This window comes from Dermacentor variabilis, chromosome 3, assembly GCF_050947875.1.
Source record: "Dermacentor variabilis isolate Ectoservices chromosome 3, ASM5094787v1, whole genome shotgun sequence".
NCBI lineage: Eukaryota > Metazoa > Arthropoda > Arachnida > Ixodida > Ixodidae > Dermacentor > Dermacentor variabilis.
This window is the reverse complement of record NC_134570.1, coordinates 152,190,237-152,217,447: the sequence shown is the minus strand read 5'-3', so window position 1 is coordinate 152,217,447 and position 27,211 is coordinate 152,190,237. Positions and strand designations below refer to the sequence as shown.

Genomic DNA, 27,211 nt, shown 5'->3' with positions numbered 1-27,211 from the left:
GAAGCCTAGGCCTGGGTCCCGTTCTAGTCCAGAGGAAAGATGACTTGAACGCGTGATAGCTGACGCTAGCTACTCGCTGTCAAAAAGAAAAGGCAATTATTTTACAACCGAAAAGAAATGCCTTGCCATCATATGGGCTATAGAAAAATTTCACCCTCACGAATATGGCATACTGTTCAAAGTCGTAAGCGACCATCAAGCCTTGCTTTCGCTAGTGACCTTAAAGGAGCCTTCAGGACGCCTGGCATGGTAAAGCCTCGATTGCAAAATATGATATCACTGTAATTTTCAAGTCCGAACAAAAACAATCTGATGCCGACTGCCTGTCTCGCGCTCCCGTGGACCCGCCGCCCAAAGATGACCAAAACAACGACGCGAGTGGACCCCGAGCTAAGAAGCCTTGCTGAGTACTTGCAAGGCATAACCAACTTTTTCCGAGGATAGTTAGGCGCGCATTGTCTTCATTCTTTTTGAGAAATGACGTCCTGGTGAAGAAGAACTTTTCGTCAGCTCCTGCAAACTACCTCCTCGTTATACCTGCTGTACTCTGGTCAGAAGTCCTGCACGCCGTACAAGACGATTAGACATTCGTGCACCTCCAGTTTTCCCGTACGCTTTGTAGTATACAAGAGGAGTATTACTGGCTGCGCCTGACCGCCGACGTCGCCCGTTACGTGAAGACTTGCCGTGACTGCCAACGACGCAAGACACCGCGAACGAGGCCACCGGTATTACTACAGGTAATCAAAGCACCTTTCAAATTGTTTCAGCAGATTGGAATGGATTTGCTAGGGCCCTTTCCCACGTCGGAATATGGAAACAAGCTCATCGTCATGGTCACAAAACACCTTAGTCACTACGCTAAAACGAAAGCTCTGGCTATAGGTAGTGTGTCGAAGTAGCCCCTTTTTTCGTCGAGAGCATCCAGCTACGACATCGTGCCCGAGAAGTCCTCATCATCGAGAGAGGAAAGGCGTTTACAGCAGTACTCACCCAAACCATGTTGCAATACAGCCGGACAAGCCACAGGAGGACAACTGCCGAGCATCCACAGACGAATGGTCTTACGGAGCGGTGAAGAAGACTCTTGCCGTCGTGCTAGCAACGTACGTCGACGTCGAACACAAGACATGGGATGCCATTCTGCAGTACGTAACCTTTGCTTACAAGACGGCAGTGCAAGAAACAACTCAGATCATGCCGTTCAATCTGGTTTACGGAAGGAACCGAACGAGGACTCTTGACGCCATGCTGTCGTACGTGACCGACGAAGTAAATGTCGACATCTCCACCTATCTCCAGCGTGCCGAACAAGCACGACAGCTTGCTCGCCGGTGAGAACCACCAAGATCGAGGAGAAGATGGACAGCCGACACTGCTAACTTCGGTGAAGCTACGTGGAATACCAGCCCGGCGACCGTGCTTGGGTGGAAACCTCGACACGCCGACCAGGACTCGGTGAGGCACTATTAAGCCGCTATTTCGGACCTTACAAGACCCTCCGACACAATGGCGCACTCGACTATGAGGTCGTGCCAGACGGCATTTCGCTATCACAGTGGCGCCGTTGACGACCTGAAATAGTCCATGTTGTGCGGCTCAAGCCATTCTACCAGCGCGTGCGAACTTTAAGATTTTGCGTAGCTAACTTTAGAATATCATTTTTTTTGGGTTGTGCCACTTTCGACAATGCTTTTTTGTTGTTTTGTTACTTTTTTTTATTAAGTGTCCTTTTCTGTTTTTCGTTCTACTAGTATGTTTGTAGCATCGCGACGATGCTTCTTGAGACGGGGACATTGACACACGTACTTGTTTATTTTTTCGGGTGACCGCGTTTCACCGTCAACGAGTGTTATCGCTCAGCGCGGGACGCACCCGTGTGTATCGGAAGATTCTCGAATGTTATCGATGATTCTACCCGTTGTCTGTCGTCACCCAAGCTTGTGTAATCTGAATGCATGTGCGACGCGAATTGTGTAGTATTTTCTGAAACACACACGGGCACGAGCCATTACTCTGAAACCTTCGATGATTTGAAGAAGCCAACGCGCTGGCAGATGAGATTTTCGACGATCGCTGAGTGTGTTCGCCACTATCGTTGTTCTTTGAGTGCAGCCTGATTTTAAGGGCACAGGTTCCTCTATAAAACGCAAGTTTCTTCATTCAGTCTTGCTGCCGTCTTCTCTCTCTCTCTCTCTCTCTCTCTCTCTCTATATATATATATATATATATATATATATATATATATATATATATATATATATATATATATATATATATATATATATATATATATATTGTTACGTGTGGAAAAACACAGATGAAAGAGGCTATATACAGGCGATTTACACTGGAGCCAGACCACCAGGCGGACACTCGCTCGCGCCAAGGGCACAGACCCACTTCGTTGTCGTTCTCGCGGCGGCTCGTCCCTTGGGCATCGGTCGACGATATCGTAATACTACTCCCCGGCTGAAAAAACACCGTCACGGTGCTGTTAAATATCCAAGGCGCGTGGAGAGTTGTATGGTTTGATTCGGGCGACGTGGACAATGTGACTGGTTGTCACAGCGGAGTACGTAGTGGGCGTTGCTAGAACGATTTCGTAGGTGACATCGGTCACTTGGCGGAGCACGCGATATGGGCGTGTGTAGCAGGGAAGCAGTTTTTCAGAAAGGCCAACTTTACGCGATGGTGACCAAAGCAACACGAGGATGCCGGGCACAAAATGGACATCACGGTGACGGAGGTCGTAGCGTTGCTTTTGTTTGCCTAGAGAGACTTCTAGACGAGCGCCCGAAAGTTGGCGAGCATGATCAGTATTGGCGACAGCATCACGGGCATAAGCGTTAGTTGAAGCTGTGGTGGACAGAAGCACAGTGTCCAGTGTTAGGTAGCATCGGTTTACGGTCATGCAAGATGTAAAAAAGCAAAAAGCCAGCAGTTTCGGGACGGGAAGTGTTGTACGCAAAGGTAATGTAAGGTAGAGCCTGGTCCTAGTCACGGTGGTCGTCCGAAACGTATTTGGATAGTATGTCTGTAAGGGTGCGATTCAAACGCTCAGTGAGGCCGTTCGTTTGATGGGGGTGATAGAAGGTGCTAAATTTATGCTGTATTGAGCAGGCATGCATGATGTCGTCAATGACTGTGGCTAAGAACGTACGGCCACGGTCTGTTAGCAATTGACGCGGAGCACCATGAATCAAAATGATATCATGCAGGAGCAAGTCCGCAACATCAGTTGTGCAACTGGTCGGAAGAGCGCGGGTTATGGCGTAGCGGGTCGTGTAGTCCACCGCGACTGCAATCCACTTGTTTCCTGATGTCGATTCCGGAAATGGGCCGAGAAGGTCTAAGCCGACACGATGGAAGGGCTCGGCAACGATGTCGACCGGCTGCAGGTAACCAGCGGGGAGCTGGGAAGGCTTCTTGCGTCGTCGGCAAAGTTCACAAGCGGCGATGTAACGTCGTACGGAACGGACAAGGCCCGGCCAGAAGAAACGGCGATGTACACGGTCCTAGGTTCGAGATACGTCGAGGTGTCTTGCCATTGGTGCGTCGTGAAGCTCTTCTAGAACGGTTGAGCGGAGGTGTTTAGGTATCACAAGTAGGAACTCAGAGCCGTCCGGATGAAGGTTACGACGGTACAGAGTACCGTCGCGGAGGACGAAGAGGCGTAGAGCAGCATCGGCCGGAGAGTGTTCAAAACGGTCGATGAGTGCTCTGATGTAGGTGTCACGGCGTTGCTCGTCGGTGACATGAAGCAGCTGGGATACAGAGAATGCGCAAGAAGTACTTGCAATATTGGAGGTGTCAGAGTCATCAACAGGGTAATGCGACAAACTGTCAGCATCTTGGTGCAGGTGGCCGGACTTGTAGACCACGGAATATGAAAATTTTTGTAGCCTCAAAGCCCATCGACCAAGCTTGCCTGTAGGATCTTTTAGCGATGAGAGCCAGCAAAGAGCATGATGATCGGTGACTACGAAAAATTGGAGGACGCTTAAGCTTCGCCTTCAAGAGTGGAACGCGACAGCGTTCCCGTCGACCCGCCAAGGGGTACTGGGCTACGGCGCAGCCACTACGCGCCCCGCATCGGACGCGGTGAGCGTCGAGCAACGCAGCGTTCGGCGCGACAACGAAATGAGCGCCTGAGCAAGCGACGCACGCCTGAGCCTAAACAGCTCGTTTCTAAGGCAACACCGCGTTCACTAGAGGCGCTTTTGTACCGCTTTGAAGCATCGAACTCGTGGCTCAGTGGTAACGTCTCCGTCTCACACTCGGGAGACCCTGGTTCGATTCCCACCCAGCCCATCTTGGAAGTTGCTTTTTATTTATGAAGTGCCTGCCATGATTTATCGCTCACGGCCAACGCCGCGGACGCCGACACCGACACCGACGCCGACGACACCGGCTTTTCTGCGACACGGGCTCCTTAACGCTATCGCGTTAAAAAGGGGTGGCCGTAAACGTAAGGACGGAGCATCGCAACCGCCCAGACTACAGCAAAGCATTCTCGTTACGTAATGGAATATTTGCGCTCCGATGGTGTGAGGAGGCCGCTCGCATAAGCAATAACGCGATCCCGGTCACGCTAAAGCAGGGCTAAGATGGCACCTACGCCATGACCGCTGGCATCTGTACGCAAGTCTGTACGCTGCGGCATGCACGTCATTTTTCTTCAATGGACCTGCGAAGCGGGTATTGGCAGACCGAAGCCGATAGGAGAGATCGTGACAAAACTGCCTTCGTTACCAAGGACGGCCTTTACGAATTTACGGTCCTTGCTTTTCGTTTGTACCCAGCACTTCCACCAGTGTCGGAACGTCAGGAACAGGGGTCGTAGAGCGCTATTCAGGCGGCAGAGCGGCGGGTGGCCTTTTTAATACCGAGTGCAACCGTGACTTCTTCTTCACTGTGCCTTGACAAAAACGCTCATGCCTATATGCGTCGACCTCTTATTCATCAGAGTACTGGCGTAACAATATATTGGAACATACATAAACAAGGAAAAGACCTACTCCAGCACCCACCTATATATTCTGAAAGTAAATGTGAAGCAGAACGCAGCATTCATCAAACACAGAACACTGTGGGGCCGCAATAATTGAGGCGGTGCACCGGCTCTGGAAAGAAAAAGAGGTGTCAGCGCGATTGTTCGCAAATGCCATTGTGCGCTTAAAATCTGAATTTTGTAGAGATTGGAAGTTAACCAAAGGTCGGCAAGCCGGTTGATTTTGGGATCCCATGGCAAAACCCCAAATGAGGCGATGCTGGGTGACTTGAGCTAGGTCTCTTTTGAAGCCGGAGAGGATCAGAGCAACATTAGTTTGGAAAAAATACTCAGTAACATTGGTCAAAATAAATGGATGAATAAAGTGCACAATTATTTGTAGCTGAAGATCGGCCACACAGAATGGAGGAAGATCAAGCACAGGGAAATTGAAAGTCTAAGAAGACGACCAGAATTCATCAGACAGAAAGTGAGAGAAAGAGAGACTCGTTTGCATGCAAAGAATGCAAGCAAAAACGACCATGTAGACACACAACAATGGGAAAAAATATAAGAAAAAATCTGTCTTAAAACACAAAGGATGAAGGTGCCTAGCGATGCATCCGAAATTTGGAGGCTGCTCAAGCTCCGCCTTTAAGAGTGGAAAACAATAACATTAGAAGAACTTTGACTGCGTCTCACACTTACCGGCAACTGCTGCTTACGTAACCGTAATGTTCACCGAGAAACGCTGGCGGCGAGCGCTGTGCGCGTAGGCGAGCTTTCTGGTAGAAACGCGGCTCTTGCGTGGGCCGTGGTTGAGCGGAGATGAGTGCCATCTGCTTGGTTTTGCAAGCAACTGTGTGCGCACCTCTTTAAATGGTAGAAACCTTGCAAAAGGGATTTGTGTTGAGTTTTCACGTAACATAATTATGTTTACTCATATATTCAAATTACAATCCGACGGTATAGTGTCTGCCAGTTGTGTGTAAGCCGTCGTAATGAATAACGTAATTAATAGGAGTGAACAAGCCTTGCGTTTCTGGGTGGTGTTGGTGAAACGCGGTCTCCTGGTGAGGATGAACAGGTACACATGTTAATAACCCCTCTTACAAAGCATCGTCCGGATGGTGCAAACACAACAGGAGAGAGAAAAACAAAAGTGCAATTAGTACAAAAAAATGTACCAAAACAGTGAAGAAACAAAGTCCGAAAGTTTGTTAGCGCTGGCAGAACGGCTTCAAGCGCTATTGGACAAATGGACTATTTAAGGTCGCGAGTGGTGCCGCTGTGAACTCGAAATACCATCTGGCATGACCTTATAGTCAAGGTCAGGCCAGACGTCATGTCATGGCGCGAATGTTCGCAATTCGGTCATGTCATGTTAAGCCATGTCTTCAGTTTACTTGTTTTCTTGCATTACTACATGGTAACAATACTACGTCCTTGCTGTATTTGCATTAGCCTGAATTGTTTCGTTACTTTTTATTTATTCAAAACGCAATTTTTTATACTACTATATATTGTCATTTTTTCTTGCTGGCGTGTGTTATTATTTGTAGACAACTTTACAACATGGCTGCATTTGCTCTAACCTCATTTGTTTTGTTCTTTCTAATTAAAACAGGAGGTCCCCTTACAGCTTTGAGCTTTGGGACCCCCTTCTGTATATCTTGTTACTGTGCTTTTATTTTCGTGAGTGAATAATAAAAATTTTCTCGTTCTTCAAGTGCGGCAATCCATCGGATGATCTTGTAGTTTCCGAAATAGCGGCATAATAGTTCCTTACCGAGTCGTCGTCGGCGTATCGGCGTCCAAATCCAAACACGGTCGCCGGCACGGTCCACATAGTGGTCCACGTAGCGTCGTCGAAGATTGTAGTACGGGATGGCAGTCCTCTACTGGTTGTTGATGCGCAGGCAGCCGAGCTGTCGGGCTTCTTCGGCGCAGTGGAGATAGGCGGCGGCGTCAATATTGCGGCAGCAGGGCGTCGAGAGTCGTCGTCGGATTCCTTCCTTAAACCAGTTTGAACGGCGTGATCTGTGTTGTCTTTTGCACTGCCGTGTTGTAAGCAAATGTGGCAAACTGCAGCACGCACCTCACGCCTTGTGTTCAATTCTGACGTACATCGCTTACATGTCGGCGAGCGTTTTGTTCAGTCGTTCTATTAGCCATTCGTCAGCGGGTGGTAGTTAGTGGTCCTCCGGTGACCTGTCTGACTGTACTGCAGGATGGCTTGAGTAACCTTAGCTGTAAAAACCGTTCCTTCGTCACTAATGCGGACTTCTGGCTCTCCATGTCGCAGCAAGATGTCCTTGACGAAAAATTTGTCTACTTTCGCTGCACTCCCGTTACGCAGGGCTTTCGTTCTGATGTAGCGGGTAATGTCGTCGGTGGTGACGAGAATTCACTTATTTCCAGATGTTGACGTCGGAAAGGTCTCCAAAGAATACATCCCGATCTGCTGAAACGGTCGGCAGAGAGGCTCGATCAGCTGTAGTAGACCCACCGGCTTTGTCGGTGGTGTCTTGCGTCTCTGGCAGTCTCGACATGTCTTCACTTAACGGGCGACGTCGGCGGCAGTCTGTGGCCAATAGTGCTTCTCTTGTATTCTTGCGAGCATACAGAAAATCCCGACATGCCCAGCTGTCTTATCATCGTGCAGGGTTTGCAGGACTTCTGACCTGAGAGTTACGGGCTCAACGAGAAGGTAGTTTGCGCATGCTGGCGAAAAGTTCTTCACCAGGACGTCGCTTCGTAGGAAAAGCGAAGACAATCCACGCCTAAATATCCTCGGGACAAAATCGGTCTTGCCTTGCAAGTACTCGTCGAGGCATCAGAGCTCCTGGTCGGCTCGTTGCTGTTTGGCAAAGGCGTCTGCACATCGTGTACCTAAAGAGGCGTCTTCGTCTAGCTCATCTTGGGGCGGCGGGTTCACGGGAGCGCGAGTCAGGCAGTCGGCATCAGGGTGTTTTCGCCCAGACTTGTAGGCTACACTGACATCATATTCGTGCAGTCTGAGGCTCCACCGCACCAGGCATCCTAAGGCTCCTTTAAGCTTGCTAGACAACACAACGCCTGATGGTCGCTGACGACATTGAACGGCTTGCCATATAGGCCAATTTTGATATATCCTGCCAATTTTGCTATAGCCCAAATTATGGCGAAGCATCCTTTTCGGTCGTAGAATAATTGCCTTCCTCTTTCGACAGCGACCGGCTCGCGTTAGTTATAACCTGTTCAAGTCCGTCTTTCCTCAGAACTAGGATGGCACCGAGGCTACAGGCGTCAGTATGAATATCTGTATCTGCGTCCTTCTCGAAGTGCGCAAGTACCGGTGTCGACTGCATTCGTCGTTTGAGTTCTTGAAATGCGTCGACCGGTGGCGTTTCCCATTTCAACTCGAGGTCACATTTAGTTAGATGTATCAGCGGCTCAGCTATGCGTCCAAAGTCCTTGACATAGCGCCTGAAGTAGTCGCACATGCCAACGAATCTAAGCAGTGCCTTCTTGTCGATGGGCTGCTGCAACTTTGCGACGGCAGCTGTCTTCTGCGGGTGAGGGCAGACTCCAGATTTGCTGATCACGTGGGCTAGGAACAGAAGATCGTCGTAAGCCAAGCGGTGCTTTTCCAGCTTCAGAGTAGTGCTGGAAGCCGTCTAATGTCATCGTCAAAATTTCCCGCGAAGAAGACGACGTCATCCTTCCATCCTGCTAATACCATGTCCATCCCGCCCTGTATCGCTGCAGGCACCAAGCACAGTCCGAATGGCATGACTTTGAACTCATAAAGGCCGTATGGAGTGATGAAGGTGGTAGTTTCGCCGACCCTCTCGTCGACTTCTATTTGATAGTAGCCAGTCTTGAGATCCATAGACGAGAAGTACTTAGCGTGGGAGAGCCAAAAAAATGTATGCGTGGGAGGGGGCACACGCCGTTTTTCGGGATTTCGTTTGGTCGACGATAATCGATGCAGAAACGTGAGGTTCCGTCCTATTTCTTCGCCAAGACTACATGAGATGCCTAGGGCTTTTGTACAGCTGGATGATGTCACCGTGCAGCAATTCGTCGACTTGTTGCGTAATAGCTTCACGGTCTCGCGTCGAAACTCGATAAGCGGTCTGGCGGAGTCGTCGAGCGCACTCTTTTATTTTTATGCGATGCTTTGCAACTGGTGTTTGTCGAATCCTCAATGACGTCGAATAGCAGACTTTGTATCGTCGGAGAAGATTTCTGAGCTGTTGCTGCTTACTCACGGGGAGAGGTCACTTTATGTCAAAGTCTGGTTCGGGAACTATGAGCGTCGTGGTACATGCGGCAGAATCAGAGAGGACAAACGCATTGCTGGCTTCAACAGTTTCTTCGGTGTATGCGATGGGCCAGCCCTTTTTGATGTGTTGAATTCGTGCCTGAAGTTTGTCACCATCACTTTCGCTTTCGCTACGTGCAGTTGAGCGATCCCTCTTGCAACGCAAATATTATGGTTAAGCAATAGACATTGGTTTTCAACCTTTTTTTGACTATTTTAAAATAATTTCATGTCAGAATTTGTTCTATTCCTCTTTCTCATCTCTTTCTTTCTTCTTATTTATTTTTCTGCATGATAAGCACGAGAAGCGTGAACTGTATAGTGACGACAGTTTACTTCAAATGGTTTCACAGCGAGCAATAAGTCCAATCGAAGAAGGAGGCGCCCACTCACCCATCAACTACATCAGCAAAGTCAAAGACTATGCGTTCAAATTTTGAATGTGCTCCCAATGCCCAATGCAGCACTTCTGTAATTTGTGTCCCCTCCTTTGGCACCCATCGGGAATTTCTAATAGCAAACTTGTTACCAGTTCCCAGCAATAAATATTCAACCTAAATTCAGCTATAGCATATCTGCTACACTCGTTTGGTCTTCTGTGTCTGAGCGTTACGTATATAGTTTTCAATCCAATATACGGCGGCGTCCTTAGCTTATTGAGAATAAGCCGTCGGGCAACCTACTGAACTGGTGCATGCTGATAAATTTTGCTAACTGTTGCTTATAATAAGTTTCATAACTGCTCATAACAGTAAGTTTCATAATAGGCTCATAACTGTAAGGACGTTGACAAGCAATTGCTTTCCGGAAGCTTTGCGATTTGACAGAAACGCTGAAAATATTCAGGTGTTACTTACAGCCTGCACAGTTATGATGGAAAGAATGGCTACGTCAAGAACCAGTACTGCGCAATAATGCGAAAGTTCGCAAATTTATAGAAAAATATTTCGCAGTTATTCGCATTATCATACTCTGTTTTGCTGTAACATGCCGGAGAAGCACCACACAATTGTCCAAACCATGATGCTAGTTCTACTTATTTGACAGCTTAACTATATGGCCAGTAAGTCAGGTTTATAAGGCCAAGCATGTCCGTATTTTTTAAATGCGACTGTATAAAATCCAAATTGAATGCAATATATAAAACCGGAAATTTTCAAGCCACATCCTCACTGACGCCACGTCGTCTGTGAAACTCTCTCTAACCGAAGAATTCCATTTCTTTCGCGTTGAGTCATGTGATCGAACCATTGCAGGATTGAGCTTGATACGTTTAGCTAGAATTCCAAACTATAAATATAACGTGCCTAAAAGTTCACGTTTCTTGCTCGTGCTGGTAAACATTTTAAGAAAATAATTGAAGAGAAGCCTCTAGCATGCTAAAAGTATGTGCAGGTGTTTATTTCTTTTTGTTTAGAATATAAAAAGGGCAGCCCAATGATAGTTGTGCAGGGGCCCTATAACGTAAAACTATTCCAAACTTTTCTATTCCAATTCTGCTATCAGCTCTCCGCGATTGGTCAAAAACTTTTTTCGACCACCCCCCTTCACCTGCCTGCCACGCGGCGTCACGAAAACTGCGATACTTCCCCATGTGATATGACATGTATACACTGATAATGCATGATTTGACAGAAACAAGAAAACCAGTTATTTCTAGTTCGACGCCTTTTCGCCTTAGCCCTCGGCTGTTGGTAAAAAGTTTTCGGGCTGCACTCACTTCACCTGCCTGTCACGCGACGTCACAAAACCGCACAATCTCACCGCGTCAAAGTGACCTGTACACTATAAAGATGCATTAATATGCCGAACAAAACTGAATTTTTTTCGGAATAGCCGCAGGCTGCCATGTTCCGAAAGGAATAAAAGATGGCTGCCGCCGACCGCTGAGACGCTGGCTCCTCGCGCCTGCCGGAGAGCATGGGTGTATTTACGTATAATAAAACTTCTTGCGTGACCGTGTAACGTTTTCAAGCACTTTCGGCACGTTTACTACCTCATTCTTCCAACTCTTCTTTGCTGAGGGTCAGTTTTAGCGTCATTCTTAAGCTTCCGTTGCATGCCGCCGCGGTTTTCGACCAGCCACCACAAGCTAAGTAAGGGAAAGCCGACCAATCGCCGACACCGGCACCACCCTCTTCATCCGGTTATCGATTTTCAGTGCACTGGCTCTGCCCCAGTGAATCCCTCTCCACTTGAGCGTTCTCCTCGCCTCTTGTCAGCTAATTAGATACGACAAGCCGCTCAGTGTAGGCAATGTTATTCGTTTTTCAAGTAAACAAAAGTGACCTCCTATGAACGAGGAGAGCGTTTGATTGGTCTGTTGAGACAACCCTGCGGGTGACCGCCCGGTGCTTGCGTCGGTGGTTACGCAAATTTGACGTCAGCAAATTGGAATAGAAACATATTGGAATAGTTTTACGTTATATGACCCCAGATTACATTTTGACGCATAGAACAATGGCAGTTTGTCCCGACGAGCGACTATCGAAACAAGTTGTTCAAGTGCATAGTACATACGGCACAAGTACATACAAGTACAGGGCAAAAACAAAAGCAAGTAAAATGAACATGTGGTTATTCATTTGGACAACACACACACACACACACACACACACACACACACACACACACACACACACACACACACGCACACACACACACACACACACACACACACACACACACACACACACACACACACACACACACACACACACACACACACACACACACACACGCACACACACACGCACACACACACACACACACACACACACACACACACACACACACACACACACACACACATATGAGAGCGAACGGAAGCAATGATTATTGCTGACCTCAGTGTCTAACGCCGTCTGCTGAGTGCTAAACAGTGGTTAGGAGCTGAACAGGAGTGAAAAGACAGGGAGATAGGATATAAAGAAAAATAAAACAAACAGTTAGACAATACAGACGAAGGTTAGCTGCTTGAGCTAGTTCTGCATCTTGACGAAAGTGTTCACCCGACGCTAAGTATTTCTCACTGGATTTAATTTGTCGTGCACTGGGCCGCCGCTTGCTGATGATTCAGGGAAACTAGCGCGTGTTCACGCTCAACAATGCGCGTCTTGATGGCTGCCAATAGGGGGTACTTTTCGTGCACCTTTCAGCCGATTCTGCATGGAATAGAGCGCGAAGCTCACCTGGTGACCTCCCATTCACCGGCTACGTTCCGCACACGGCTTTCGCATCAGAAGCAGACAAGGTAGGGAACGTGCCACCTGTTATAGAGGGTGAAAAACAGGAAATGGTTGTAACACCGTTAATGCACGTGCCTGTGAGAGCGGATGCCACGATGAGACCTCAGCGTCGCTAGTGCATTGCGGTCACTGCACCCTCTATCGCCGGTAGAATCCCGTCGGGTGGTCAAAACGCACTTTCCACAGGCGCATCCTATACAAGAAGGCGAAGAGAAATGAAAGAAAAACGTGAAAACCACATCTAAAACAAGGAGAGTTTCTCTTCCTGGATAGGTGTAGGAGGCCTCCAATGTTCATGGTCGGCTACTCGTTAAATGATATTGCCCACAGAGGTCAGACGCTACACAAAGTATTTCAGTTGTGTGCAACGCGAGGACCTGGCTCCACTAACATAATAATGCAAGAGGCGTTTTTTATCTAGGTTAGGTGTTATCTATCTATCTATCTATCTATGTATGTATCTATCTATCTATCTATCTATCTATCTATCTATCTATCTATCTATCTATCTATCTATCTATCTATCTATCTATCTATCTGTCTACTTGCATATAAAATTGTCCTCCAGCTAGCGCGACTGGATGTGCTAACATGACCTTGGAGCTTAACAATGTCATCGATCACCACTGCAAAATACAATGACAGCAGATCAACCTGAAGAAAGGGGGTTAACCGAGGAGCCCGATTTTTATTAGTCCTATCATAAGAAGCCAACAAACACTGACACCAAGGACAACATAGGGGAAATTACTTGTGCTTAATAAGTGAAATAAAGAAACGATAAATTAATCAAAATTAAAGTGTATGAAAAAACAACTTGCCGCAGGTGGGAACCGAACCTACAACCTTCGCATTTCGCGCGGTTCCCATCTGCGGCAAGTTGTTTTTTCATCCACTTTGATTTCCATTATTTTTCGTTTGTTGTTGTCAGTGTTTGTTGGCTTCTTATGATAAGACTAATAAATATCGGGCCCCTCGGTTAACCCCCTTTCGTCTCGTTGAGAACATAGCGAGGGTCTCGAATCCGGCAACATTGATACCTTCAACTAGCATATGTGGGTTTATTGACCAGTTGCCTTCACCCAATAAAGATCACGTTCTCGTGACGCCTGCGGCAAAAACGACGTCCCACGTCCGCCGCCAAGGTCTCTCAGTGGTGGCACTGGCTAACACTCCCAGGGTTCTACTAGGACACATAAATAACCAAGAAAGTGGATGGGGAAACAGCGCCGCGGTAGCTCAATTGGTAGAGCATCGCACGCGAAATGCGAAGGTTGTGGGTTCGGTTCCCACCTTCGGCAAGTTGTTTTTTCATCCACTTTAATTTCGAATAATTTATCGTTTCTCTATTTCATTTATTAAGCACAAGTAATTTCACCGTACGGCGTGTGGGGGTACGTCTACGACACGAGCAAGGGTCGGGGTCTGTGGCAGAACGCCAACGAAATGGACCTCACGCTCATCACGGACAAGGCGTTCCCCACCCGAATCGGCAACTCGGTTAGCCGGGACACTACCCCCGATCTGGCGTTCGTGAAGAACGTCGAGGGAGCCGAGTGGAGCAACACCGCAATAAATTTTGGTAGCGACCATTATGTGCTCGAGACCCGCTTCGAAGTCACCCGAAGTAAATCCAGACAATTCACTGTCACGGACTGGGACCTTTTTCGCAAGCTCCGCGGCAACGACAGCGCACCCGTCCCAAAAGACCTGGAAGATTGGTGCGAGCGAATCAAGAGTGACGCCGAGTCATCCACTAAGAAGATCGTCAGCGACCTGGAGGTAGAAAAGATGGACAGTAGGCTGGCCCATCTGCTCGAGGCCAAGCAGGCGCTGCTTCTGAGATGGAAAGGACAAAGGTTTAACCGAAGATTGAGGAAAAAGATCTCCGAGCTTAACAAGGCCATCGAAGATCACTGTCGGACCCTCGGCAAGCAGCAATGGGACGAGGTCTGTGACTCGATCGACGGGCAGATGCGTAACGGCAAGTCCTGGGGAATGCTTAAACATCTCCTCGACGAGGGCAGCACCAGATCCAGTCAGAGACACACGCTCGCCAGAGCCCTTCACGAAGCTACCATATCCTGTTCCGGGGACGAGCTGGTTGCCAAGCTCATGGAGAAATACCTTCCCATAAAGCATGGCGACGAGGAAGACCGGTTTCCCGACTACATCGGACCAGCCCGTCCGGAATTGGACGAAGACTTCACCGTGGGGGAAATTAGGCAAGCCATTTTCGCGCTCAAGGGGAAGTGTGCGCCAGGTGCCGACAGAATCACCAACAAGATGCTGCGGAACCTTGACGACGGTTCGATCGCATACCTCACCGAGAAGATCAATGAGACGTGGAAAAACGGCAGCGTCCCAGAGCAATGGAAGAGCGCCAACGTCGTCCTGATCCCCAAACCCGGCAAGGCTCCGAACGTGGACAACCTCCGACCGATCTCTCTCACCTCCTGCGTTGGGAAAGTGGCGGAGCACGTCGTCCTCAACAGACTAAACAGATATCTCGAAGAGAACAACATCTATACTCACAACATGATTGGCTTTCGTGCCGGCCTCTCGTCGCAGGACGCCATGAAGATGATCAAACATCACATCATCGATGGCAGTACCAGAGACACCAGGGCCCTGCTCGGACTCGACCTGGAGAAAGCGTTTGACAACGTTCTCCACGAATACATTCTGGCCTCCGTGGCCGACCTCAAGCTGGGCCCCAGACTATATAACTACGTCCGTTCGTTCCTGACGGGGAGGAAAGCGAGGCTGCGGATCGGCGACTTCGTCTCCGACGAGGTGCTCCTGGGCGCACGGGGCACGCCGCAAGGCTCGGTCATTTCGCCTGCTCTCTTCAACATCTGCATGATCGGTCTCTCGAGGAATCTGGCCCAAGTTGAAGGAATCAAACACACCATCTACGCAGACGACATCACCATCTGGTGCACCGGCGGTAGCGAAGGGCGAGTGGAAAGCGCCATGCAAGAGGCGGTAGACGTCACGGAGCAGTACCTGCTACCCACCGGACTCAGATGTTCCCCAACCAAATCTGAGCTTCTCCTTTATAGAAAAGAAAAAGGCCGCAGACCCAAGGGCTGGAAACCGGTCTCGGAAAGTGACATTCACCTGTTCACTCGGAGCGGTGACCCGATACCCAGGGTCGACACCATCCGAGTCCTGGGTATGTTCATAGAATCACGCGGCGGCAACGGCACTGCGCTACGCAAGATAATTGCGAAAACCGACAATGCTTTTCGCCTCGTCCGAAGGGTCACGAACAGACATCGTGGCCTCAAGGAGGACAACCTGCTTCGGCTCATCAACGCCTTTGTGCTGTGTCACTTCACCTACACGGTGGCCATGCACAACTGGCTCAGAGCCGAGCGGGAAAAGCTTAATGCCCTCATTAGAAAATTCTTCAAGAGAGCCCTCGGGCTGCCCGTCAGAACGCATACAGAGGACCTCCTTCGGCTCGGCATACACAACACCATGGAGGAGATGGCCGAGGCTCAGGAACGGGCCCAGCTAACTCGGCTGTCCACCACGCCAGCCGGCAGGCGTATCCTCGAGGAGATCGGACACGCACCAACCAAGAACTTGGCTGAAGACACCCAAATCCCCAGAGAAATAGGGGAGAAGATCGTGGTCGCCCCTTTTCCCCGCAACGTTCATCCCGTTCACAACGCAGGTCGTCGCAAGGCAAGAGCATTTAATATACTAAGGCAAATAAACAAAGACAATATCGCAGCAAGCTTCGTTGACGCAGCTGCATACCGAGACGGCAAGGCTTTTGCGGTTTCCGTCATTGACACGCTGGGCAAAGTCATCAACTGTGCTTCCGTCCGGACGACGAACCCAGAGGTGGCCGAGCAAGTGGCCATTGCACTCGCCATGCAAGACGGTCGGAGAGACAGGGTGTATAGCGATTCGAAAGCCGCCATCAGGGCATTCCAGAAAGGCCGGGTAGCCCGGCAGGTAGTTCAAATTCTGAAAGGCGCCAAACAGGGCAACACCTCCATGCACTCGATCGTTTGGTTCCCTGCACACGTCGGGGCGATTGAGGGGGTTCCTCTGAACCTCAACGAGTCTGCCCACGAGGCTGCGCGTGGCTTTACCGACCGCGCTGCCCTCGGATCGGGCGACTCTCTCCCCGGACACAGAGACGCTCCTCTCACACACAACGAAATCACGAAATTCTTTTACTTAGAGAGAAGGGTTTTCCCCCCGCCTCACTCCAAGCTAAGCAGGCCGCAGGCGGTCACACTAAGACTTCTGCAAACGAACTCATACCCAAATCCGGCGTCCCTTAATAGCATATATCCAGAGATTTATCCAAATTGTTCTTGCGTGGCCTGTGGTGAGGTAGCTACGTTGCCTCATATGCTCTGGGAGTGCGGGTCGCTGGGCCCGAAGTTCACCAAGGAAGAGTGGGACGCGCTCCTGCGAAGTCCTGTCTTTGAGGATCAAATCCTGGCCGTCCAGCGCGCCCGCGATCGGGCCGGCAGACTAGATCTGTCAGTCCCGTCGTGGGATTAGCCGGGTGCGCGTTTTATCGCGTTTTGCTGGACCGAATAAAAGTTTATTCACTCACTCACTCACTCACTCAAGTAATTTCCCCTATGTTGTCCTTGGTGTCGGTTTTTGTTGGCTTGTCATGATATGACAGCAGATGCGGGATGCTCTGCGAACCAATTGACGGGCAGACGCTCAACGGCAAGTCCTGGTGTATGCTGAAGCACCTTCTCGACGAGAAGGTTGGCATGCGTCGGGGGCGTCAAATACACTGTCAGGAGTGACAAGCGCAGACAAAGAAAGAAGACGAGAACGTGATACTAAGGTCAAAGGCACGCCAGAAGAGATTGGAAAGAAAGGAAGAGCGAGCGAAGCGAGCGCGTGGAGCGGCCATCTTAGGGAAGGGGCGCGCGCATAGAAGGACGTGGTGGCCGGGGCGCAGCGTTCCAGGAGAAGAGGGCCGCAGATCGCCACTCTGGGTCCTGCCGCAGTACGTAGGTGATGCGGCGACGCCTCGCCCGATTACCAGGTTCGGCGAGCACATAACCGATGCCTCCGGAACTACCGCTGGCCCGGACCTACCTGCAAGGACGCGTCAGCGTTCACGCCGCTAAACGTAGACGCGCGAAGGCTGGCTGCAGCCAGTCACCGTACCGTGTAGGGAACTAAGCTGGGCGGGCGCGCACCAGGAGCGACCGCCGGCACGAGTCCCGCTTTGCTGGAGCGCGACAGCTCCTCAGTGACTGGGCCTTCGTCACGTCGGCCGAGGCATCGGTGACGGTGGACACCAGCGATGACTGAAGACGACCGGATTGCAACGACGGACCACAGACCGGGGGACGCCGATATCGGCCCCGAACAGAACCGGTACTGTAATCCTCGCTACGATAGAGTATAAACGATCGCTGCAGAGACGTTGGTTAACGTGGTAGCGCAAGCGTAAAACATAGCTAGGGAGGACGTAGTCCGTGTGCAATAAGTGTTGAATGTTGCCGTGTGATACTGCTGTTAAAATTACATATCGAATAAATGTTGTGTGCGCTGCACCTTGCGTTCATGTATTCATTCTGCCTGCTCAAGCAAGCGTACCAGTCGTTAACGTATGCGTGGCATACACCTTCTACGCCGATGCATCCCCATCTGATGCTCGGGCGTCTGCTAGACAGACTCGAAGCCACGCAGGACGCAGGAGGCGATTGAGGTTATTGAGCAGTATCTCTGCCCCACCGGACGTCGATGCTCTGCCGCCAAATCGGAGCTTCTGCTTTACAGAAAACATAAGGGAAAAAGAGCTAAAGATGGAAGCCAGTTTCCCAAAGCAGCATCAGTCTTCGCACTTGTCGACTTCATTCGGGTCTTGGGCATGTTTGTCAAATTTAACAGTGGGAATAGAATGGCTTTCCGCAAGATCACCGCGAAGACGGACAACGCTTTCTGCCTCGTTCGTAGAATCCCAAACCTATACAGAGGCATGAAGAGGCATCTCCTCAGTCTAATCAAAGCCTTCGTGCTATGCGACTGCACGTACACGATTTCTATGAAGAAGTGGCTGATAGCGGAGCGAGACAAGGTCAACGCTATCATCCGCAAAGTAGTCAAAACGGCTCTCGGGCTGCCCATAAGGACCCATACCGAGCATCTCCTCAAGCTGGGGCACTTAACATCGTCGAGTACATTGTCGAAGCCTAAGAGCGCGCGCAACGCGCTCGCCTGGCCATCCCAGGGGCAGGTGAAGGCATCCTTGAAGACCTGGGTTACCATCCTGCGGTATTCTCAATGGTAAGTGCCTCGATCCCTAGGTGCATTCGAGAAAAGCTCGAAGTCGCGCCCCTGCTCCCAAGCGTGCCTACCGGCCACAACGAGGGTAGACGCGAGGCCAGATCAGCAGCGATCCTAAAACAGATCAAGCAACAAGACATCAGAGCAAGCTTCGTCGACGCCGGAGAGTACAGCGATGGGAAGACCTTTGCCATTGTCGTGGGCGACAGCAGCGGGAAGATTTATAATAGCACCTCGATTCAAAATTCAGACCCCGAAGTCACCGCGCAAGCCGCCATCACCCTCGCTCTGTTAGATGGTCATGGGTCCGATATCTATAGCGATTCCGAACCGGCAGTTAGGGCTTTTCAGAAGGGTTGTATCGCCGAGCAAGCTTCTCACGTTCTTAGCGTGTAGAGTCCGTATGCTCTCACGCATCATTAGACTCACTGGTTTCCCTCTCAAGTAGGCTTGGTCGAGGGTGCTCCCCCGAACCTCAATGAGTCTACTCACGAGGCTGCGCGCGACCTCACCGAGCACGCTTCCTCGGTAAGGAGCGCCGACTCCCCTCACCCCGACAGCCACAGGGATGCTTCCGCTGCTCACAACGAGGATACAAAATTCTTCTACATGTCTAGAATAGTCTTTCCACCCCTCACCACAAGCTGAATAGGGCGCAAGCCGTTTCTCTTAGACTCTCACATACCAGGACATACCCGTGGCTTGGCGTTCTGCACAAAGTGTACCTTGACGTATATACTGACAACGCCTGCCCGTCCAGCGGGCTGAACTCCACCCTATCACGCATGCCCTGGGAGTTCGGGTCAGCAACGAGGAGTGGGACTCGCTTCTGCGTAGCCTCGCTCTAGACAAGCAAATCCTGGCGTTGCGGCATGCCCGCGACCGGTGGGCCACACCTGCCGGTCCTGACGTGGAAGTAGCCCGGTACGCGACGAGTTGTCATTCTGCCCGGACCTCCAATAAACCTTTTTTGCTCACATGGGGTTGGTCATTCGATTGTGGTTTTTCGAGCAACGTCATCTGACTCTTGTCATACCGTCATCCTTACGACTACTACGCCGACGGAATGATGCAAGATGTGACGCAACTTATCCTGTACGTCATACTCTCGTCGTCATCGTCATACCGCCTTTCCGATTTCCTCGACATTTGTTTTCGTCGTCATCACTGCATCGTCATATGATCATCGTCACGCCGTCATGCTCATTGGCAACTCTGGCAAGCGAGCACCACAGCAATGTCGACTATTGCAGGAGACAGTGTATACTGCATGTAGCCGAAGCAAGCAAAGTCTCAGGATGACCAGTAGTGGTGATATATGAATGGGACTTGATAAATACTACCTGCACCTACATTACTTAAATAGTTTTCGTGTTACCATCGACAGTCATTTTGGGATAATTTCCGCCGTAATATTTATAGTCACAGCTTGCGGACATGTAGTTTTCTTGTATTAATCTACTTACCAGGATTAATCCGCCCACCGCCACACTACACACAAACAAGCAAGTACTAGGGTCGGGAAGTGACGTTACCAAATGCACAAGTGAGATTTATTAACACATTACAAAGCTGACATTGTTAACTTATCATACTGCTTGTGGGGGTCATATGTGTAATCTTCCTATAGCACAGGCTTCGTGTTCATAGTGCTCAGGCCATAGTCATGTGGTGGGCGCGAACTGGCATCTCTCTGTTTCATTGCCCGAGTCTCTTCATGCGGTCTCTGAACCCTATTTGCCGAACGCCCGGGAACCATAGGCGAGCAGCCGTAAATCTTTTGCACACTAGTATGTTTCCACATTCCTCGTGAGCACACGTTTGAGTGATAAATTAACATTACTATATCTGAATGAGCTCTCTAAAGTGCCGCCACTCCCGCTTGGATTGACAAACGTAGTGATCCGCGCCTTGTGATCTAACCCAATGCCTCACACTCAATGACACAAAAATAGAACTTTCCGCTACAGCAAAAACATTGGGTGTTATCTTCCATGAATTGATGCTATGGGACCACCACACCAATTACTTACGAAATAAACTTAGTAAAGCGTTAGGTATGTTGCGCAGATGCCAGAGGCTACTACCAATACCACAGAAACTTATGGTTTATAACGCACTATTTGCTTCTCACCTGCGCTATTGTAACCTGGTCTGGTCAAATAGTACTAAGAAATCATTAGGTAATTTAGTTTCAGTTCAAAAGAATGCCTTACGTGCTATTTCAGACTTACCTTACAATGGACATACGCGTGACATATTCCGGAAGTTCAAGATTTTACGTGTAGACCGCCTTTATGAGTATCAACTTATGTGTTCTTTTAAACGTGACATGGTTAAGGGTACTAATCATATCATAAACATCGCGAACTTGCAGCGGAATCCTTCTTTTCGCCTAAATCGATATACGGAACACTGGGAAGTCCCGCGCCCTCGGACTAACTATGGCCTTCAAGCACTCTCCTACTGTCTTCCCTCTACACTTAACAAATATAGTCTAAATGATGTACACATACGCCATATATCCAAGAGCACATTACTGCAAAAATTTCTGTGAATAATTAACTTCTTGGTTCGTCGGTTGAAAAGTATTCCTTTGCTATTTCTAAGTAGCATGCATACATGTATGCGTATATGCATGTGTGTATGTATATATATATATATATATATATATATATATATATATATATCTATATATATATATCTATATATATATATATCTTGTGGCAAGGTCAATATATACATATTCACAGACGCATATATATACACACATTTGTACACACACACACATATATATATATATATATATATATATATATATATATATGTATGTGTGTGTACAAATGTGAGTATATATATGCGTCTGTGAATATGTATATATTGACCTTGCCAAAAGAATGTACTACGAATATCTTGCCATGTTGCTGCCTGTTGTTTCATGGGGAGGTGGGACTAGTCAAGCTGCCGTTATGCAGCTTTTATCCTGCCATCCCTACCACTTAGTATATATCAGTGTACTAATGTGGTAAATAAATAAACCTCTAAACATCTATTCTAGTGCGGAGTTAAATGCGTCTCTGGGCGCCATGCGAAAGGCTAACTTTATCGCCCATTTCTTCTTGAATGACGCAACAATGGCACCATCTGCGCACGCGATATATGCTTGGTCGAGTAATGGCTTCTTTCCTCTACACAACGACACCGAAGTAGGGCGCCTGGGTATTATGGTTGCTTGATTATAAGCAATACTAGCATTACAAGTTTTCGTTTCATGTATACAGATTTACCAAAAGTTGGCCGAGTTGGTATGCATTCATATTTTAAGAAAGTTCCAAGTAGCGCGACAAGACGTCAACAAAGGGCCTGCTGACATAACTGAACGTTGTTTTAAGCCAAAAATGAAATGCCATTGAAGCGGCACTTTATTTTTCTTTTACATTTCGCAGCGCTGTGCACCATGGCCGTTCCATCAGTGTCACCCTCGAAAACCGGCTTGCAGCCTTCCATTGGATTCATTGACAGCTGCTGGACAGTTCCGTTCATCACGGCTTTCATAAGCCTCCTTGTGTCCATTCCACAGACCAACAGTGGCCTGCTGTTCGTCCTGTTTATGGACGGATATGTCGTCGATCGGCAAACAGCCTCATGGCCTAGAACCATGCAGACAGTGACGACCAGCCTTATGGGTAAAATATGGATCATTACGTGAGCAGCAGCGGTCGTTGGGTACGACACATAACGCATTTAGTATATCTTCTAAATGTGGCCCTTATGGTTGGTATATCGTATTTTTGTTCTTTTTTTTACTGTACATACCTTAATATCACCCGTGGCTGATAGCCCAACTCTAATCGTGGAAGTGGATTGTTTAAAGAGATGGTCGTTACTTGCACAAGCATACCGACTACGTAGGCTACAAATTAACAAAATTGTGCTGAATAAGTTTTCATACAAAATTTTACCATATATATTTCATTTTACAAATTTTCCCCTGTGATTATAAAATACAAACATGCCAAATAAACGGCGTCCTTATATTTATTTGGCGTCATTATAGTTTATAACGAGCAGCTACCAACTAGCCCATCAAGAAGTACTTTCTCCTGTGAGTTCGTGAGGCGTATGCACAAATGAAATGAATTCTCAGGATGATGCCAGTTTCTAGATATTCAGTTCTGAGGTTCGCGACGAAGCACTTTGGCGTTTGAACAATATTTGTGCTTGTGTGCTTAAAACGGCGTTTGCTTTGAAAAAAATTATGCGCGCCAACAATGCCACCTTAGGGCAAGTTTAATGGTGCATACACCAAATCGATGCTATCCGTACAAATTGTTCTATGTCGATATACCTTGCAACCTCACCACCCACAATTCGTTAATTGCAGCATGTCGTAATATAAATATTATCATACGTATTACAGTGCGATAAGGGTGCGAGTATTACTGATTTCAAGTTCTTTTTTCACTAACGTTAGTACATCTATTTCGAAGGTTTTGCACTCGGAGCTATTCAACACAGAGTGTCCATTCACAGCACAATCCTGGCTGGCGCCCTTCTGTGCCCTGTGGCTATCATCGCCAGCGCCTTTGTTCCAAACATGGCTTGGATGTCTGTAACCTTGGGAGTTCTCTACGGTACGTGCTCACTGCTCACTGGACGGCAACTCCCGAATAAAGGTCTGACGTATCTAGCTTATTAGTGCTGGTACATGGAGTTGCATACGCCTGAATAATGCTAAGTGTATAAAGAAGTGACAATCTGTAGAACGTAACCATTCTTTAGCGCTCAAGGAGAGGCAGCGCATGATTTCAAAAGTCAAAATAACGGGGCCATAGCAACCTCCTGATGATTTCTTTCTTGCTCCAGTACTCCTATATAAATCGACAAGGAGAACATGCAGAATTTCGTTTCTATTAGATCTCATTTTGGTTAAACGTTATTTCACGTGCAAGTGGCTCACAGAAAAGTGTCTGTAAAGCGGATTGCTGGGAACATTTGCCCGAAAGCGTAACAGCAAAATTTACCCCGATTGCATTGTCTGTTTTCTAAATGCTTCCAATCAGGCTTCAAATGTTTTGTTACCTAGGCTGTGGCAAATGGGGGCGCAGATTGTTCAGTATGCCCATCACCAGATATCCTCTCACTTCACAGACCAGTGGTGTGCTGCCACGAGCACTATACATGTGCAATAAACCTTTTTCGTAGATGAGAGGGCGACGAAACAGCCACTCCTCTTTTTCGCAGTGACTGAAGTGTGGGCATGCTGAGAACATTGGAAGATGCTCACCGTGCGTTTGCGGTTACCTTTTCGAAAGGGAGAACACCGGAAGCTGCGGTGGCTTGCACCTCTATGACGTCACGGCCGCTTGCCCTGGAAATAAGCTATTACATGTAGAAAGATAGAAAATACCTTCTTCCCTATGAACTCTACCCAAAACACGCACAAGCTAAAATGTGTTCAATTAAAGCTACTGAATTTTTCAGAGAAAGCAGGGCGTGAGGCCCTGGCGATTGTTAACTTTACCTGTCCCGTTCCCTCTACCGCGAAAGTAGGTAGCATACGATAAACTGGCGCGCTGGGTAATAAAGTGACTCTTTAAAGAGCCAATATGAATATAATGGGCCTGCAATACTAGTCGTCCATCAAATGAGTTTCGTCTTCTTTAGAAGCAGCAACACATATTCAGGACGATGAGTCAAACCAAAACAGGGTGAAAGCATAGGCATCGCCTTGAGCAAAAGTCCTCTCGTGGCCGTCGAAACGTCTCGAATTTTCATCTCCCGCCTACCCCTTGTTTCCCCACTCAGATTGAAGCGTTTTGTAAACGCAAATGCATGCCTTCCAGCATCCAGGTGAACGAAAAAGTTAAGTTTGAGGAGATAATCAACTCAGATCACGCATATGCTCCAAGCTATCATTGTAGATGGCGGATTTCTCTTGCAGCGTTATTTTAAATGTAGATTATGCTATTCCTACCTAAGTAGAGGTTTTATTTGTGCTTTAAACTCATAACTGACACCTGAACTGAACGCAGTTTTGGAGAGAAACCAATCTACAGAGGAAGTAGTTTCGGAGTTTTGACGCCTGAATCCTTTAGAGAAAATAAAGCGTTCTACTTTTTGAGAAATCACAAATTAGACCACTGAGTGATAAGACAAGCTCACCACGACAATAGAGATGCCACAAGACGTTTCTTTGACACTGCCAAGGTGAAGGCGACGGATTCTTTGACAACTGCAATCGGATCCGACGAACTGAGCATTACATACACATAAGTTTAGTTACAGCAGTTTAGTGACAGGTAAATATATGATCTTCGCTGCTTCGCCTTCATTTCGTTGCAGACGCCCCAGACAAAAAATAACGATTAGTCTCGCTGTTTCAGCATATATGCCGTCCAACTAAGTTATGGATATAGAAAAGCACATCAAGTTTCCAACGTACTGTAAGATATTGTCACGTGGTGGTGAAGTTGAAGAAGACAGTAGCAATACTCTGAACGACAAAACTAACTTTTATTGGGCGAACCTGTGCCTGCAAGACAGGCTACACTCATAGCACAACGATAGCGGCGAACACGGTCGGCGATCGTCGAAAATCTGATCAACGGGTCAAGCGCGGCGGCTTTAATACATCAATCGTCGAATGTTCCAGACTAATCGTTGGGACCCGCGGGACTTCCACAAAGTTCTACACCATTCGCGTCAGGTGATGAGGTCAGGTAACATAAGGTTCAGCGACAACAGACAGCGGATAGAAGCATAAAAAATTTTCCAGAAACTTCGGATACATGCAGGCGCGTCCCGCGCTGTGCGATAACATTTGTTAGGCGGCGAAACGTGGTCGCCCGATAAAGATAAGTACACGCGTCATTACCCCCCTCTTAAAAAGCATCGACCCGATGCTGCAAACAAACGAAAGTAATAAAGGAAAACACTCGTAGCAAAGAAAACAACAAAATAAGGAAGTTCGTCAGCGTCCGTAAAAGGGTTTAAGACGCACCACATGGACCACTTCAGATCGTGCGCGGCGCCGCTGTGAATGCGAAATGCCGTCTGGCACGACCTCATAGTCCAGAGCGCCGATACGTCGGATGACGTTGTAGGGTCCGAAATAGCGTCGGAGTAGTTTTTCACTGAATCCTCGTCAGCGTATCGGGGTCCATACGCAAACACGGTCGCCGGGCTGGTAATCGACGAAGCGTCGTCGGAGGTTGTAGTGTCGGCTGTCGGTCCTATGCTGGTTCTTGATCCGCAGGCGGCTGAGCTGTCGGGTTTCTTCGGCGCGCTGGAGTTAGGTAGCTACGTCAAGATTTTCTTCGTCAGTGACGTGCGGCAGCATGGCGTCGAGCGTCGTCGTCGAGTGCCTGCCGTAAACCAGCTTAAATGGCGTGATCTATGTTGCTTCTTGCACCGCTGTGTTGTAAGCGAATGTTACGTACGGCAGGACCGCATCCCACGTTTTGTGCTCGACGTCGACGTACATCGCTAGCATGTCGGCGAGGGTCTTGTTCAGGCGCTCCGTGAGACCATTCGTTTGCGGGTGGTAGGAAGTTGTCCTCCTGTGACCTGTCTGGCTGTATTGCAGAATTGCTTGCGTGAGCTGTGCTGTAAAAGCCGTTCGTCTGTCGGTGATGACTTCTGGAGCACCATGTCGCAGCAGGATCTTCTCGACGAAACATTTCGCCACTTCGGCTGCGCTGCCTTTCGGTACAGCTTTAGTTTCAGCGAAGCGGGTGAGATAGTCAGTCGCCACGACGATCCACTCATTTCCGGAAGTTGATGTCGGAAACGGTCCCAACAAGTCCATCCCTATCTGCTGAAAAGGTCGGTAGGGAGGCTTGATCGGCTGTAGTAATCCCGCAGGCCTTGTCGGTGGTGTCTTGCGTCGCTGACACTCTCGGCATGTCTTGACGTAACGGGCGACGTCGGCGGTCAGACGCGGCCAGTAATACCTTTCCTGTATCCTCGATAAGGTCCGGGAGAAACCGAGTTGCCCAGTGGTTGGATCGTCATATAGGGCGTGCAGCACTTCTGGACGCAGCGCCTAGGGAACAACAAGAATGTAGTTGGCGCGGACTGGTGAGAAGTTCTTCAAGAGTAGGTTGTTTTGAAGCGTGAACGAAGATAATCCACGCTTAAATGGCCTAAGGACAATGTCGGTGTGCCCTTGCAAATACTCGACTAGAGCTTTTAGCTCCGGGTCTCCTCGTTGCTGTTCGGTGAAGTCTTCCATAAATGTTTTTCTCTCTCAAATAAATGTTTTTCTCTCTCCGCGCTTATTATTCCAAGGAAGGCGTCGTCATCCTCGTCATATTGCGGCGGCGGGTCAATGGAGGCGCGTGATAGGCAATCGGCATCTGAGTGTTTTCG

General features: G+C 48.6%; 1 protein-coding gene across 3 annotated transcripts in view; it reads left to right on the top strand.

Moving 5' to 3' along the window:
• Positions 1 to 27,211, top strand: part of LOC142576402 (monocarboxylate transporter 14-like) — a 51,778-nt gene that overhangs the window by 10,426 nt on the left and 14,141 nt on the right. Inside the window, exons 1-3 of one of the 3 annotated variants that reach the window (XM_075686522.1) lie at positions 12,459 to 12,555; positions 22,285 to 22,524; positions 23,329 to 23,472. In XM_075686522.1, coding sequence (XP_075542637.1) covers positions 22,296 to 22,524; positions 23,329 to 23,472 — 373 coding nt within the window. In that variant the 5' untranslated portion in view covers positions 12,459 to 12,555; positions 22,285 to 22,295. Of the gene's footprint in view, positions 1 to 12,458; positions 12,556 to 22,284; positions 22,525 to 23,328; positions 23,473 to 27,211 lie in introns of those variants that run through there. The other 2 variants (XM_075686521.1, XM_075686523.1) reach the window with 2 other exon arrangements.